The sequence below is a fragment of the Symphalangus syndactylus genome, chromosome 8 (assembly GCF_028878055.3).
Source record: "Symphalangus syndactylus isolate Jambi chromosome 8, NHGRI_mSymSyn1-v2.1_pri, whole genome shotgun sequence".
Lineage (NCBI taxonomy): Eukaryota > Metazoa > Chordata > Mammalia > Primates > Hylobatidae > Symphalangus > Symphalangus syndactylus.
Window position 1 is genome coordinate 132,678,459 of NC_072430.2, and position 15,947 is coordinate 132,694,405.

The 15,947-nt window shown below is 39.8% G+C and overlaps 1 protein-coding gene across 5 annotated transcripts in view; it reads right to left on the reverse strand.

Moving 5' to 3' along the window:
* The window catches only part of SPHKAP (SPHK1 interactor, AKAP domain containing), a 195,162-nt gene that overhangs the window by 13,471 nt on the left and 165,744 nt on the right, over nucleotides 1-15,947 (reverse strand). For 2 of the 5 annotated variants that reach the window (XM_055290859.2, XM_055290862.2), the window contains 2 exons: nucleotides 2,373-2,558; nucleotides 408-494 (listed from right to left, as the gene is read on the reverse strand). In XM_055290859.2, coding sequence (XP_055146834.1) covers nucleotides 408-494; nucleotides 2,373-2,558 — 273 coding nt within the window. Of the gene's footprint in view, nucleotides 1-407; nucleotides 495-1,993; nucleotides 2,021-2,372; nucleotides 2,559-15,947 lie in introns of all 5 variants that reach the window. The other 3 variants (XM_055290864.2, XM_055290863.2, XM_055290860.2) reach the window with 2 other exon arrangements.

The window sequence follows — 15,947 nt, forward strand, 5'->3', positions numbered from 1 at the left end:
ATCCCAGGTTTCTACATGTAAAGGAAAAGCCATTCATGTTTGATTTTATTGAAATGATTATGTTTTATAGTGAAGACTATTGAGTAGTCTTCTTTAGTTGGCATGGTATAATTTAAATGGATTCTTGCTTCTGTTTCTAGGTAGGTAAACTGACATACACTTCAGATTATATTGATAAGTTTTATCTGAAATGATTATTCCACAGGGGGCAGATTTGAAACCCAGAAAGCAGGTGGTGGTAGGGCAGGGCCTATTCTAGGCTTGAATTCTTGCTCCAGTGACATGGAATCACAGCAATACAGACATGATGAGGTCAGTGGTTGGGCACAACCTGAATGATCAAAATGGATTGCCAGATGGAATTGGAGTAGTGGTCTCACAATCACTGCATCTCAGTGGCTACTTACTTAATCATGGGAGAAGATGGCATGCTTTCCTGATAAATGTCCAGGTCCATAATGCCAAGACTGCTAGTGGCACTACTGTTGCCATTGCTGACAAAGCAAAAGTTTACATATTAATGCCCATCTCCACCCTCTAACATGCTGCTGACAGTGATGTTCCATTGTTGTACAAGCTCCTTCCTTTGGTCCCCAGAAAAATATCGCTTTGTGCCTAGGACACCTCAATTCATATTTATTTCTGACCAAATTAAGAGAAATCATAATGAGACATAGGCCTAACCAGCTCAGCAGATAATAATACTACTAATAATTTGTGAATAATAATAAGTTGTGAAACCACTTTCTGAAGTGGTACCACAACTGGTAGATCAGACCTGGGGGTAACAGTCTGCCTCTTTTCTTCATCTAGTTACAGTGAAGGTATTTATCTATCGGCAAGAGACTTCTTGCTTCCGGGGACACCTGCAGAGATGAAGGAACTTCTGAAAACATGGGCTGGCAGAAACCAGTTTTGACAGAAAGCAGTGAACTCATGTTCTCCCTTTGCCATTTGGGGGATTTTCTCAGGGACATTCCATAGGATTTCATAGGCTGAGCATCTGGTTTGTTATTTTCCTATGAGACTACCGAACCACAAGTACAAAGCTGGGCAATGTCAATGTTTTATCACTCCTTTATCTTACAATCTTCAAGAAAGAGCAACACCTGGTACCTTTTTTAATTGTAGAGAAGGAGGACCGCAGATTGCATCATGTTCATAGGCTGCACAATCAACATATGGTCTAGTTACTAGCCTGGAACTTACTGACTGAAACACAGCAAAGTTGAGCCAATTTTTAGGCTCTGTTTGTGCGTGTGAAATGAAATACATCCAATTTTACCAAACCACTCAGTCTCCTCACACCTTCTCTGTTTCCAGTGATGTCTCTTTCAAGCAAGGCTTTCAAAGGGTGAGTGGTGGTGCATCGTGTAGTGGGACAGTTTTCTCCTAGATATACCAAGAGTAGATGGTACTCTAAAAGTAGAAAATATCAACCGGATGCCCTCAAATTTAAATTATTGCCTTAGCTTTTGAGGGGGGCACCAGGCATATTCACGTATTGAAACCTGATGACTCAAAATTGCACTGGAGATAATCAACCTTATAAACCTTACTGTTGAGTCCAAAGATTCGAGTTCTCTTTGCTTTTTGTTTCTATCTTGTAATACTTTCCACTAGTTTTAGAAGTTTTGACAAACTGTTTTACATTGCGAAATATTAAGTCTAAACAGACTAAACTCCCAGAAATAAAACTTTCCAAGAGTCATACATACACCCAGACGCTGATCCCATTTTCTAGTTGGCCTCTGTGCAAAGTTTGTGGTCCAGTATCAAATGAGATTTTGGCAGAAACACAGGGAGTCTTTTAGAGGTTCCCCCTCAGCGAGGAATAGTTTTTAGTTAATGTCTCCTGACTGGCTTGAGCCCTTCCAAATCTGATGTCTCCTAATCTCCTCTCTAGCTTTCTGGGAGGAACAATACAGAGGGCAGGGGAGATAGAGAGAGAACAGTCAGGCCAAACAATACAACACAGTGTGGAAACACTTGCCTCGTGTAAACCCAGCCTGTGTTGCATCTGAAATACAAATGAACCAGAGACAGAGTATCAAACACACCAGGTGTAAAAGCAGCTCACCATTTAAAAACATTTACAGTTGTCATCATTGAATGTTCTAGCTGGGGCGTGCAGGGAAGGGAACACAGCTCATTCTTAATCACGACCGAAGTAATTTAAGCCATAACTGGATATTAAGACACCTCTCAGCACAAATCATGACAGGCAGGCCCCTCGACATAGTAGGAGCTTTTCTTTTTTTGTTCTCTCCTTCTCTCTTTATTAGGGACCCTTTGCAGAGAACCACTAAAATGCATTTTTAGAATCTGTGTTGAGACCAATTTCCCTGGGAAGTCAAGGGAAGAGCGGGTACCTCATGGATCGCTCACTGAGCTGCAGAAAGCTACTTGTGTCATCCGGGTTGTCCTCCTCGTTGGCAAGCTGGGTCCAGCTGCCTGTGCTCTCCTCGCTGCTGCTTGGAGGGTTGGGGGACTCATCGGGGGCTCTGGCTTCTGCGGAGGCTTCAGCCTCTGGTACATCTCTGGCATCAAGGCCGTCACTGTAGAGGGCAAGATATTAGTACCAAGAGAGGCAGCATACACACACACAGGAACTTCACAGAGCCACTTTGTAGAGTCCCAGTAAACAGGATGTCACTGGACACAGGCAGAGTCTCCCTGGGCTGATCCTTCTGCTGGTGCCCTAGGTCCCATTTGCCTTTTCAGGATTACTCCCCATCAGCCAGCTTTTCTATCTCTTCTATTAATCTCTTTCTACTGACTCCCTCCAATCATTTGAAAAACAGGCTGAATGTATGTAGCCTGGCCTACACATAAAAGAGTTATTGAGGGACAATGATGTTTAAAAAGAAGATACACAAAGAATTCACCCCAGAGATTATGATTCAGTGTTTCTGGAAGGAGGTCCACAAATCTGCATTTTCATCAATCACTCCCGGTTGATTGTAATGCAAGAGGATCCTTAGAAAAATACCTACCCTGTTTCTGGTGCTTTTTACCAAGTCATTTTGCACTGACTTGGTGAAAAGCAAGTTGCCTCTATATTTTGATACGCATGCCTCTGTATTTTGTACTTGCACTGTATTTTATGCTGTATTTTACCCCATCTTCTCTATCTGAAACCCCTGATTTATATCAGCACCACTCTTCTGGATGAGCACTTGCATTTTTGGACCAAGGAGCTCTCCAGAGCATTTAACCCTTGATCTGACAGGCCTTTGTTCTTGAAGCTCCTCCTCCCTGGCCTCCTGTAAATTTCTGTCTCTCTGGTCCCTTCCTGCCTGGAAGCCAGTTCTCAGTTTTTCCTTTAAGTGTAGCTATAGCTGGCTCTGACTGACTTCCTGTCCTCCTTTCCACAGTCGGTTCCTAAGCCATCTCATCTACTTGCCTTTCTATGAAAATAGCTTCCAAGTCTGGATCCCAGCCAGGACCCTTCTTCTGGATTCTGGGCTCCTTTATAAGTGGGTCTTCTGCATATCTCATTAACATCTCAAAATCAATACATCTAAAACGAATTCTAATTGCCTTCCTACCCTCTTCCCGGGCTTCTTATTTCCATAGACTTTTCTGCGTGCCTAGGCTTAAAATCTTGCAGTCTTCAAATTTCTCCTCTTTGCCCTTTACATTCAATAAATTTCTTTGTTCATTCAGTTCCAACTCTAAAGTATCTTTTACGTACTCACTCATCCCTGTCTCCGTGTTCATGACGTTATTAGATTGGTGCAAAAGTAATTACGGTTTTTGCAATTACTTTTAATGGCGAAACCCTCAATTACTGTTACACCAACATAATAGTTTAATTTGTCTTTCTAAATTGCTAGAATTCCAGATTTGGAAGGAAGATTTCCTGTAGATGAAGATCCAGAAGCCCAGTGAGATTGGAGGGCTTATCCCGAAACAGGAGTTGTTACTAGACATTTAGACCTTGTGTGCTTGCCTGGACTGTAGTGCACCAGCCTTCCAACGGTTGTGCCTCAACTAGTCATTCATTTTCAAAACCTTCTTAACCCTGGTGCCAGATGAAAGTTCCTCAAGCATATTGTTGGTTGCTCTTGTCAGGAGCCTTCAGGAACTTTCTGAAGCCAAATTCTATCCGTCGTGGGCTTCCCCTGCTTATCAAGTTTCATGTGCCTCAACCCTAATCACTACTTAACAGACAAAACTATCCACTGTTTTTCAAAACTGCAGGGATTTCTTGCCTCCCAGCCTTTGCCTAGTTGAGTCCTCTGACCAAATGGTGGAGAAGTGTGCTTCGAGCATACTTTCTGCCATCCAACTGTGGTAGATTCCTGTTCCACGACTTGTCACCTGTTCAACCTAAGTTAATAAATCTCTCCAAGAAAAGTAGTAACATCTCATAAAAGTTTTTGGAAGACATCAATTAGAAAAAAAGTCATTTAATGCATTTAGCTTAGTGCCTATATATAAGCATCCAATAAGTATTCTCCTTCTTTATTAATAAATTATAGAATTCATTAAGTCTAATAACATGCTTTTGTTAAGAATAATGTCTCATAACATGCTGTTTTGATCTTTGCTTCTCACTACCCCTCAAGCCTCAGCCAAGACACTCCCACCTCCCCAAGGCCTTTCTTAGTCTCCTTAGCTGGAGCTGTTTCCCTTGAATGGTTGAAGCAATCTATTTTTCTTTCTTTTTGGTGCAATGGAAGGCTTCCTGACTCACATTCTAGTACATATGGTTATTTGTGTATATAATATTCATTATTAAGAATGTTTGCACTTTTTTGGATTTTAAGAACAGAGCTGTGAACACATAAACTATTCTTCAGATGAATATGTTATTGCTAAAAGTGTCTAGTTTCATAAGTAGAGCCACACTCTCAGTCTAGAGAGCTCCACTTGTTAAGTTGTAAACTGTGAAAGATCTGAGATGTTGCACTATTTGCAAGCTGATAGTTTTTTGTTTGTTTGTTTGAGACAAAGTCTTGCTCTGTTGCCCAGGCTGAAGTGCAGTAGCGTGATCTCGGCTCGCTGCAACCTCCATCTCCCAGATATAAGCAATTCCCCTGCCTCAGCCTCCCAAGTAGCTGGGATTACAGGCATGTGTCACCACGCCTGGCTAATTTTTTAATTTTTAGTAGAGATAGGTTTTGCCATGTTGCCTGGGCTGGTCTCGAACTCAAGTGACCTGTGCTCCTGGGCCTCCCAAAGTGCTGGGATTACAGGCATGAGCCACTGCGCCTGGCCTTTAGGGTTAATATTCAATCACCCTTTAATTCAGGTATCAGTGCCCTTTGCTCAGAAAACTCTGATGTACAGAAATGTAAACACATTCATGGAAATTTGTCTGCAGACTACTTACAGGGTCATCAAAAACTAACAGTATTTATGTTTTTGACATTAACAGACTTAAATGACTGCAAACAAAAAGCAACAGCATATTTTGCTATTGACAGTGAAAATAGAGTCACTTGATCTAGTAGCTGCTGGAATGTTTTACTCTGGGCCATGGTACCCTGACTGTGGAGAACACAGGCTGCTGACTGTACACACTGGGAATTACCCTCAGTGAAGGAATTGCCTTGCCAAGAGTAGATCCTTTCCCAGTGAGGATCCTAATGTCTGGCCAATACAGAGATACAAAAGCCCACTCCTTGCTTCCATTTGCATCAAGACTGACAGACCATCCCACCTTCGGGGTTTCCTGCAGGATGTGCCAAGGGCTCAGTTGCAAACACGTTTGGGAAGGACCTCTCCTCTTGGCCGATCTTGCCTTTCCCACTTCCTTACATGGGTATGCATATATTTCTGCAGAGAACTCCGTGACAAATTATCTGCCTGCAACTCTCCCTCTCAGAGTCTGTTCCCAGGGAATACAACCTAAGACAGGTGGCCTCTTTCATTTAAAGTAAAATATTGGCTGCAGAAAGGTCTATGTAATTTTCCTCAATCTTAGAATGAGTACTGTTATCCCTTCTCTGAGAATGGTTACATTTTAAAAATTTAAAAGGTTCTCATATAGACAGCAGAGTTTCAAATGCATGACTTTTTGAGTGTGATTAAAAATCTCCTTTTTGATGTGTGAACTTGTCACCTAAGGAGTTTTACAAACGGCTTTGGATGTTGGATCCTGACAGCCCTTCTCACAGCGTTCTGGGTAGGTTTGGCATGGAGGTGTGGCTGTTTCTAGTATGCTATGCTGCTAACACTTTGTGAAAGAAGGTCCTTGCTTGGTTTTTCTTTTTGAAGTATTGAGATTTTTCCAAATCGTGCAGGGAGGAAGGAGGAGAATGGTGCAGCCAAAGAGGCAGCATGGACTTAAATTCAAATGAAAGAATAGTTCATTGATGACAAATGGAAATAATACACATATTCCCAACACAGTGCAAATGAGCCAAGGACCAGATACAAAGGAGAAGTTTCCCAAACCATTCACTTGCCTAGTTAAAAAGTCATTTCCTGGACCAATTTCTTACTAAGTTAGAATCTCCTGTTATTAGAAACATTTATTCCAGGCTATTTCTTACTAAAGAAGTTAAATCTCAGTGATTGACATCCAACATCCTTATTAAAAAATGAGTCCGTCAGTGTATTTTACTTTATCTCAATTTCATGCTCTATTTAAAGTAAATCTCACGTTCCATGTCACATAACTAGGAATTCAGAATGAATCATTATCCACAACACTAGTTTTCATTTTGAGATAAATTTATAGTTTTGCTCATTTATTTATGAATAATGCACAGAGGTGTTGTGCAGATGCATGCAGATGGCTTCCCCCTTCTTATCTTACATGTCATCCACAGAGATTCAGAAGACTATGTCATATCAAATTCCATCATAGAATCTACTCTCTCAGTTGGCAGAGATTTTAGAGACCATCTAGCCTGTAATTTCCATTAGGGTTCACTCTTGATGTTGCATGTTCCATAGGCTTTGACAAATGTATAATGACTAATATCATACAGCATAAGTTCACTGCCCTAAAAATCCTCTGTGCTCTACCTATTCAACCCTCCTGCCCTCTAACCTCTGACAACCACTGATCTTTTTATTGTGTCCATAGTTTTGCCTTTTTTGAGACTGTCATATAGTTGGAATCATATAGCATGTAGCGTCTTAAGACTGGCAACATTTGGCCAGGCACAGTGGCTCACGCCTGTAATCCCAGCACTTTGGGAGGCCAAGGCGGGTGGATCACCTGAGGTCAGGAGTTCAAGACCAGCCTAGCCAACATGGTGAAACACTGTCTCTACTAAAAATACAAAAATTAGTCAGCCGGGCGCGGTGGCTCATGCCTGTAATCCCAGCACTTTGGGAGACCAAGGCAGGTGGATCACGAGGTCAGGAGATGGAGACCATCGTGGCTAACACGGGGAAACCCCATCTCTACTAAATATACAAAAAATTAGCCAGGCATGGTGGTGGGTGCCTGTAGTCCCAGCTACTCAGGAGGCTGAGGCAGGAGAATCGCTTGAACCCACAAGGTGGAGGTTGCAGTGAGCCAAGATGGTGCCACTGCACTCCAGCCTGGGAGACAGCAAGACTCCATCTAAAAAAAATAAAAATAAAAATAAAATAAATAAATAAGAGACTGACGACATTTAATAATATGCATTTAAGGTTCCTCTGTATCTTTTCATGGCTTGATAGTTCTTTTTTGTTAGTGCTGAATAAAATTCTATTGTTTGGATGTACCACAATTTATCCATTTACCTACTGAAGAATCCCCTGTTGCTTCTAAGTTTTGGCAATTCCAACTAAAGCTACTATAAACATCTGTGTCCAGGTTTTTATATGGGCATACGTTTTCAATGTATTTGGGTAAATACCAAGGAGCAGGATTGCTGGGTTGTATGGTAAGAGTATCTTTAGTTTTGTAAAACACTCCCCAAATGTCTTCAAAAGTGGCTGTTCTATTTTGCATTCCAATCAGTAATGAATGAGTTTCTGTTGCTCCACATCTTTGCCAGCATCTGGTTTTGTCAGTATTTTGAATTTTGGGATTCTAATATGTATGTGGTGGTATCTGATTGTTTTGATTTGCAAATCCCTAATGACATAATGTTGAGCATCTTTTTATATGCTTATATGCTATCCATACATGTTCTTTGGTGAAGTGTCTCTTCAGGTCTTTTGATAATTTGTCATATATATATATATATATATATATTATACTTTAAGTTCTAGGGTACACATGCACAATGTGCAGGTTTGTTACCCATGTATACATGTGCCATGTTGGTGTGCTGCACCCATTAACTCGTCATTTACATTAGGTATATATCTCCTAATGCTGTCCCTCCCTCCCCCCACCCCACAACAGGACCTCGTGTGTGATATTCCCCTTCCTGTGTCCAAGTGTTCTCATTGTTCAATTCCCACCTATGAGTGAGAACATGCAGTGTTTGGTTTTTTGTCCTTCCGATAGTTTGCTGATAATGATGGTTTCCAGCTTCATCCATGTCCCTACAAATGACATGAACTCATCATTTTTTATGGCTGCATGCTATTCCATGGTGTATATGTGCCACATTTTCTTAATCCAGGCTATCATTGTTGGATATTTGGGTTGGTTTTAAGTCTTTGCTATTGTGAGTGGTGCCGCAATAAACATACGTGTGCATGTGTTTTTATAGCAGCATGATTTATATTCCTTTGGGTATATACCCAGGAATGGGATGGCTGGGTCAAATGGTATTTCTAGTTCCAGATCCCTGAGGAATCGCCATACTGTCTTCCACAATGGTTGAACTAGTTTACAGTCCCACCAACAGTGTAAAAGTGTTGCTATTTCTCCACATCCTCTCCAGCACTTGTTGTTTCCTGACTTTTTAATGATGGCCATTCTAACTGATGTGAGATGATATCTCATTGTGGTTTTGATTTGCATTTCTCTGATGGCCAGTGATGATAAGCATTTTTTCATGTGTCTGTTGGCTGCATAAACATCTTCTTTTGAGAAGTGTCTGTTCATATCCTTCACCCAGTTTTTGATGGCTTTTTTTTTTTTCTTGTAAATTTGAGTTCTTTGTAGATTCTGGATATTAGCCCTTTGTCAGATGAGTAGATTGCAAAAATTTTCTCCCATTTTGTAGGTTGCCTGTTCATTCTGATGGTAGTTTCTTTTGCTGTGCAGTGCAGAAGCTCTTTAGTTTAATTAGATCCCATTTGTCTATGTTGGCTTTTGTTGCCATTGCTTTTGGTGTTTTAGACGTGAAGTCCTTGCCCATGCCTATGTCCTGAATGGTAATGCCTAGGTTTTCTTCTAGGGTTTTTATGGTTTTAGGTCTAACATTTAAGTCTTTAATCCATCTTGAATTAATTTTTGTATAAGGTGTAAGGAAGGGATCCAGTTTCAGCTTTCTACATATGGCTAGCCAGTTTTCCCAGCACCATTTGTTAAATAGGGAATCCTTTCCCCATTTCTTGTTTTTGTCAGGTTTGTCAAAGATCAGATAGTTGTAGATGTGTGGTATTATTTCTGAGGGCTCTGTTCTGTTCCATTGGTCTATATCTCTGTTTTGGTACCAGTACCATGCTGTCTTGGTTACTGTAGCCTTGTAGTATAGTTTGAAGTCAGGCAGCATGATGCCTCCAGCTTTGTTTTTTTGGCTTAGGACTGACTTGGCAATGCAGGCTCTTTTTTGGTTCCATATGAACTTTTAAGTAGTTTTTTCCAATCTGTGAAGAAAGTCATTGGTAGCTTGATGGGGATGGCATTGAATCTATAAATTACCTTGGGCAATATGGCCATTTTCACGATATTGATTGTTCCTACCCATGAGCATGGAATGTTCTTCCATTTGTTTGTATCCTCTTTTATTTCATTGAGCAGTGGTTTGTAGTTCTCCTTGAAGAGGTCCTTCACATCCCTTGTAAGTTGGATTCCTAGGTATTTGATTCTCTTTGAAGCAATTGTGAATGGGAATTCACTCATGATTTGGCTCTCTGTTTGTCTGTTATTGGTGTATAAGAATGCTTGTGATTTTTGCACATTGATTTTGTATCCTGAGACTTTGCTGAAGTTGCTTGTCAGCTTAAGGAGATTTTGGGCTGAGACGATGGAGTTTTCTATATATACAATCATGTCATCTGCAAACAGGGACAATTTGACTTCCTGTTTTCCTAATTGAACACCTTTATTTCTTTCCTCTGCCTGATTGCCCTGTCCAGAACTTCCAACATTATGTTGAATAGGAGTGGTGAGAGAGGGCATCCCTGGCTTGTGCCAGTTTTCAAAGGGAATGCTTCCAGTTTTTGCCCATTCAGTATGATATTGGCTGTGGGTTTGTCATAAATAGCTCTTATTATTTTGAGATATGTCCCATCAATACCTAATTTATTGAGAGTTTTTAGCATGAAGGGCTGTTGAATTTTGTTGAAGGCCTTTTCTGCATCTATTGAGATAATCATGTGGTTTTTGTCTTTGGTTCTGTTTATATGCTTGATTACATTTATTGATTTGTGCATGTTGAACCAGCCTTGCATCCCAGGGATGAAGCCCACTTGATCATGTTAGTGAGCTTTTTGATGTGCTGCTGGATTCGGCAGTATTTTATTGAAGATTTTTGCATCGATGTTCATCAGGGATATTGGTCTAAAATTCTCTTTTTTTGTTGTGTCTCTGCCAGCCTTTGGTATCAGGATGACGCTGGCCTCATAAAATGAGTTAGGGAGGATGCCCTCTTTTTCTATTGATTGGAATAGTTTCAAAAGGAAAGGTACCAGCTCCTCCTTGTACCTCTGGTAGAATTTGGCTGTGAATCCATCTGGTCCTGGGCTTTTTTTGGTTGGTAGGCTATTAATTATTGCCTCAATTTCAGAGCCTGTTATTGGTCTATTCAGAGATTCAACTTCTTCCTGGTTTAGTCTTGAGAGAGTGTATGTGTCGAGGAATTTATCCATGTCTTCTAGATTTTCTAGTTTATTTGTGTAGAGGTGTTTATAGTATTCTCTGATGGTAGTTTGTAGTTTTGTGGCATTGGTGGTGATATCCCCTTTATCATTTTTTTATTGTGTCTATTTGATACTTCTCTCTTTTCTTGTTTATTAATCTTGCTAGAGGTCTATCAATTTTGTTGATCTTTTCAAAAAACCAGCTCCTGGATTCATTGATTTTTTTGATGGGTTTTTTGTCTCTCTAGCTCCTTCAGTTCTGCTCTGATCTTAGTTATTTCTTGCCTTCTGCTAGTTTTTGAATGTGTTTGCTCTTGCTTCTCTAGTTTTTTTAATTGTGATGTTAGAGTATCAATTTTAGATCTTTCCTGCTTTCTCTTGTGGGCATTTAGTGCTATAAATTTCCCTCTACACACTGCTTTAAATGTGTCCCAGAGATTCTGGTATGTTGTGTCTTTGTTCTGGTTGGTTTCAAAGAACATCTTTATTTCTGCCATCATTTTGTTATGTACCCAGTAGTCATTCAGGAGCAGGTTGTTCAGTTTCCATGTAGTTGATGGTTTTTGAGTGAGTTTCTTAATCCTGAGTTCTAGTTTGATTGAACTGTGGTTTGAGAGACAGTTTAATTTCTGTTCTTTTACATTTGCTGAGGAGAGCTTTACTTCCAACTATGTGGTCAATTTTGGAATACGTGTGGTGTGGTGCTGAGAACAATGTATATTCTGTTGATTTGGGGTGGAGAGTTCTGTAGATGTCTATTAGGTCTGCTTAGTGCAGAGCTGAATTCAATTCTTGGATATCCTTGTTAACTTTCTGTCTCATTGATCTATCTAATGTTGACAGTGGGGTATTAAAGTCTCCCATTATTATTGTGTGGGAGTCTAAGTCTCTTTGTAGGTCTCTAAGGATTTGCTTTATGAATCTGGGTGCTCCTGTATTGGGTGCATATATATTTAAAATAGTTAGCTCTTCTTGTTGAATTGATCTCTTTACCATTATGTAATGGCCTTCTTTGTCTCTTTTGATCTTTGTTGGTTTAAAGTCTGTTTTATCCGAGACTAGGATTGCAACCCCTGCCTTTTTTTGTTTTCTATTTGCTTGGTAGATCTTCCTCCATCCCTTTATTTTGAGCCTATGTGTGTCTCTGCACGTGAGATGGGTTTCCTGAATACAGCACACTGATGGGTCTTGACTCTTTATCCAATTTGCCAGTCTGTGTCTTTTAATTGGAGCATTTAGCCCATTTACCTTTAAGGTTAATATTGTTATGTGGGAATTTGATCCTGTCATTATGATGTTAGCTGGTTGTTTTGCTCATTAGTTGATGCAGTTTCTTCCTAGCCTTGACGGTCTTTACAATTTGGCATGTTTTTGCAGTGGCTGGTACCAGTTGTTCCTTTCCATGTTTAGTGCTTCCTTCAGGAGCTCTTTTAGGGCAGGCCTGGTGGTGACAAAATCTCTCAGCATTTGCTTGTCTGTGAAGTATTTTATTTCTCCTTCACTTATGAAGCTTAGTTTTGCTGGATATGAAATTCTGGGTTGAAAATTCTTTTCTTTAAGAATGTTGAATATTGGCCCCCACTCTCTTCTGGCTTGTAGAGTTTCTGCTGAGAGAGCAGCTGTTAGTCTGATGGGCTTCCTTTTGTGGGTAAGCTGACCTTTCTCTCTGGCTGCCCTTAACATTTTTTCCTTCATTTCAACTTTGGTGAATCTGACAATTATGTATCTTGGAGTTGCTCTTCTCGAGGAGTATCTTTGTGGTGTTGTCTGTATTTCCTGAATTTGAAGCTTGGCCTGCCTTGCTAGGTTGGGGAAGTTTTCCTGGATAACATCCTGCAGAGTGTTCTCCAAGTTGGTTCCATTCTCCCCGTGACTTTCAGGTACACCAATCAGAGGTAGATTTGTTCTTTTCACATAGTCCCATATTTCTTGGAGGCTTTATTTCTTTTTATTCTTTTTTCTCTAAACTTCTCTTCTCACTTCATTTCATTCATTTGATCTTCCATCACTGATACCCTTTCTTCCAGTTGATCGAATCGGCTACTGAAGCTTGTGCATTCATCATGTAGTTCTCGTGCCATGGTTTTCAGCTTCATCAGGTCCTTTAAGGACTTCTCTGCATTAGTTTTTCTAGTTAGCCATTTGTCTAATCTTTTTCAAGATTTTTATCTTCTTTGCCATGGGTTTGAACTTCCTCATTTAGCTTGGAGAAGTCTGATCATCTGAAGCCTTCTTCTCTCATCTTGTCAAAGTCATTCTCCATCCAGCTTCGTTCCGTTGCTGGTGAGGAGGTGTGTTCCTTTGGAGGAGGAGAGGCGCTCTGATTTTTAGAATTTTCAGTTTTTCTGTTCTGTTTTTTTCCCCATCTCTGTGGTTTTATCTACCTTTGGTCTTTGATGATGGTGATGTACAGATGGGGTTTTGGTGTGGATGTCCTTTCTGTTCGTTAGTTTTCCTTTTAACAGTCAGGACCCTCAGCTGCAGGTCTGTTGGAGTTTGCTGGAGGTCCACTCCAGACCCTGTTTGCCTGGGTATAGCAGTGGAGGCTGTGGAACTGCAAATATTGCTGAATAGCAAATGTTGCTGTCTGATCGTTCCTCTGGAGGTTTCATCTCAGAGGGGTACCCAACTATGTGAGGTGTCAGTCTGCCCCTACTAGGGGGTGCCTCCCAGATAGGCTACTCGGGGTTCAGGGACCCACTTGAGGAGGTAGTCTGTCCATTTTCAGATCTCAAACTCCGTGCTGGGAGAACCACTACTCTCTTCAAACCTCAGTTGGAAATGCAGAAATCACCTGTCTTCTGCATCGCTCATGCCGGGAGCTGCAGACTGGAGCTGTTCCTATTTGGCCATCTTGGAACCGCTTTTGATCATTTTTGAAGTTTTGTATTATCCTTAACAGACAAATAATAATTATATCTATTTATGGGGTACAATACAATAATTTGATATATGTATACACTGTGGAATGATTAAATTGGAGTAATAAGAATATCCATCATACCAAATATTTATTATTTATTTTTGATGAGAACATTTAAAACCTTCTCTTTTAGCTATTTTGAGATATATGATACATTATTATTAACTGTAGTCACCTTTCTGTGCAATAGAGCACCAGAAAATATTCTTTCTAACTATAGCTTTTTACCTATTGACTAGAATCTTCCTTTCTCTGTCCACCTCCCCCAGTCCCCAGCCTCTGGAAATCATCATTTTACTCTCTCCTTCTATGAGTTTGACTTTTCAAGATTCCATATGTGAGATCAGACTGTATTTGTCTCTCTGTGCTTGGTGTATCTCATTTAACATAACATCCTCTAAGTTCATTCATGTTGTCACAAGTGACAGAATTTCCTGATTTCCAAATATATTACAAAGCAATAGTAATTAAAACAGGATGGCAATGGCATAAAAACAGACACATTGACCAGTGTAATAGGATAGAGAGTCCAGAAATAAACCCATATATCTATGATCAACTGATTTTTGACAAAGGTGCCAAAAACACATAATGAAGAAAGGATAGTCTCTTCAATAAATGGTGTGGGAAAACTGGATATCCACATACAGATGACTAAAAATGGACCCTTTTCTCACCTCTTATATAAAAATCAACTAAAAATGGATTAAATACTTAAAGATAAGGACTAAAATTATAAAACTACTAGAAGAAAACATAGCTGAAAAACTCCATGACTTAAAAACTTTAAAAACTCATTTTTAAATCAGTTTATCTTTATGTTGTTGAGTTTTAAGAGTTCTTTGTATATTTCAGGTAATAGTCCTTTATTAGATATGTATTTTAGAAATATTTCCTCCCAATCTGTGGCTTATCTTCTCATTCTCTTCTCAGTGTCTTTCACAGAGCAAAAGTTTTTAATTTTAATAAAGTTTATTTTATCAAGCCTTTCTTTTATAGATTGTGCCTTTGGTGTATCTAAAATGTCACTGCCATACCCACGATCCATCTAGATTTTTCTCCTATATTATCTTCTAGGAGTTTTTTTTTTTTTTTTTTTCTGATAGAGAGTCTTGCTCTGTCACCCAGGCTGAAGTGAAGTGGTGCGATCTCAGCTCACTGCAACCTCTACCTCCCAGGTTCAAGAGATTCTCCTGTCTCAGCCTTCCGAGTAGCTGGGATTACAGGCACACCACCACACCCAACTAATTGTTGTATTTTTAGTAGAGACAGGGTTTCACCATGTTGGCCAGGCTGGTCTCAAACCCCTGACCTCAGGTGATCCACCCACCTTGGCCTCCCAAAGTGCTGGGATTATAGGCTTGAGCCACTGCACCCAGCCATTCCAGGAGTTATATAGCTTTGTGTTTACACTTAGGTCTGTGATCCATTCGTGTTATTTTTTCAAAGGGTGTAATGTGTCTGATTTTTTTTGGCATGTAAATGTCCCGTTGTTTCTGTACTCTTTGTTGAAGAGACTATTTTCTCTTCAATATATTGCCTTTGTTTCTTTGTCAAAGATCCATTGACTCTATTTGTGGGTGTCTATTATTGGGATCTCTGTTCTGTTCCATTGCTTGATTTATCTGTTCTTTTGCCAATACCATACTCTCTTGACTACTATAGCTGTAGAGTAAATCATCATGTCAGGTAGTCTCAATCCTCTAACTTTGTTGTTCCTCTTCAATCTTGTGTTCAATATTGTTGGTCTTTTGGTCTCCATACAAACTTTGGAATTAGTTTGTTGATATCTGCAAAATAACTTGCTGGGATTTTGATTGGGATTGTAATGAATCTATAGATTCAACTGGGAAGAACTGACATCATGAAAATATTGAATCTTCCTATTAATGAATAGCCTTTATTTTTGAAGGAATTTTTGCTGGATAAAGTATACTAGGGTGACAGTTTTTCCTCCTTCAGCATAGTATAGTTGTCATACTTTGTCTTTTATCTTACATTGTTTCTGACAAGAAATCTGCAGTTTTTATTTGTGCTTCTTAGTATATAATGTTTTTCTCTGGGCTGCTTTTAAGACAATTTCTTTATGATTTGTTTTTAATAATTTGATTATCATGTCCCTTGATGTGATTTTCTTTCTGTTGAT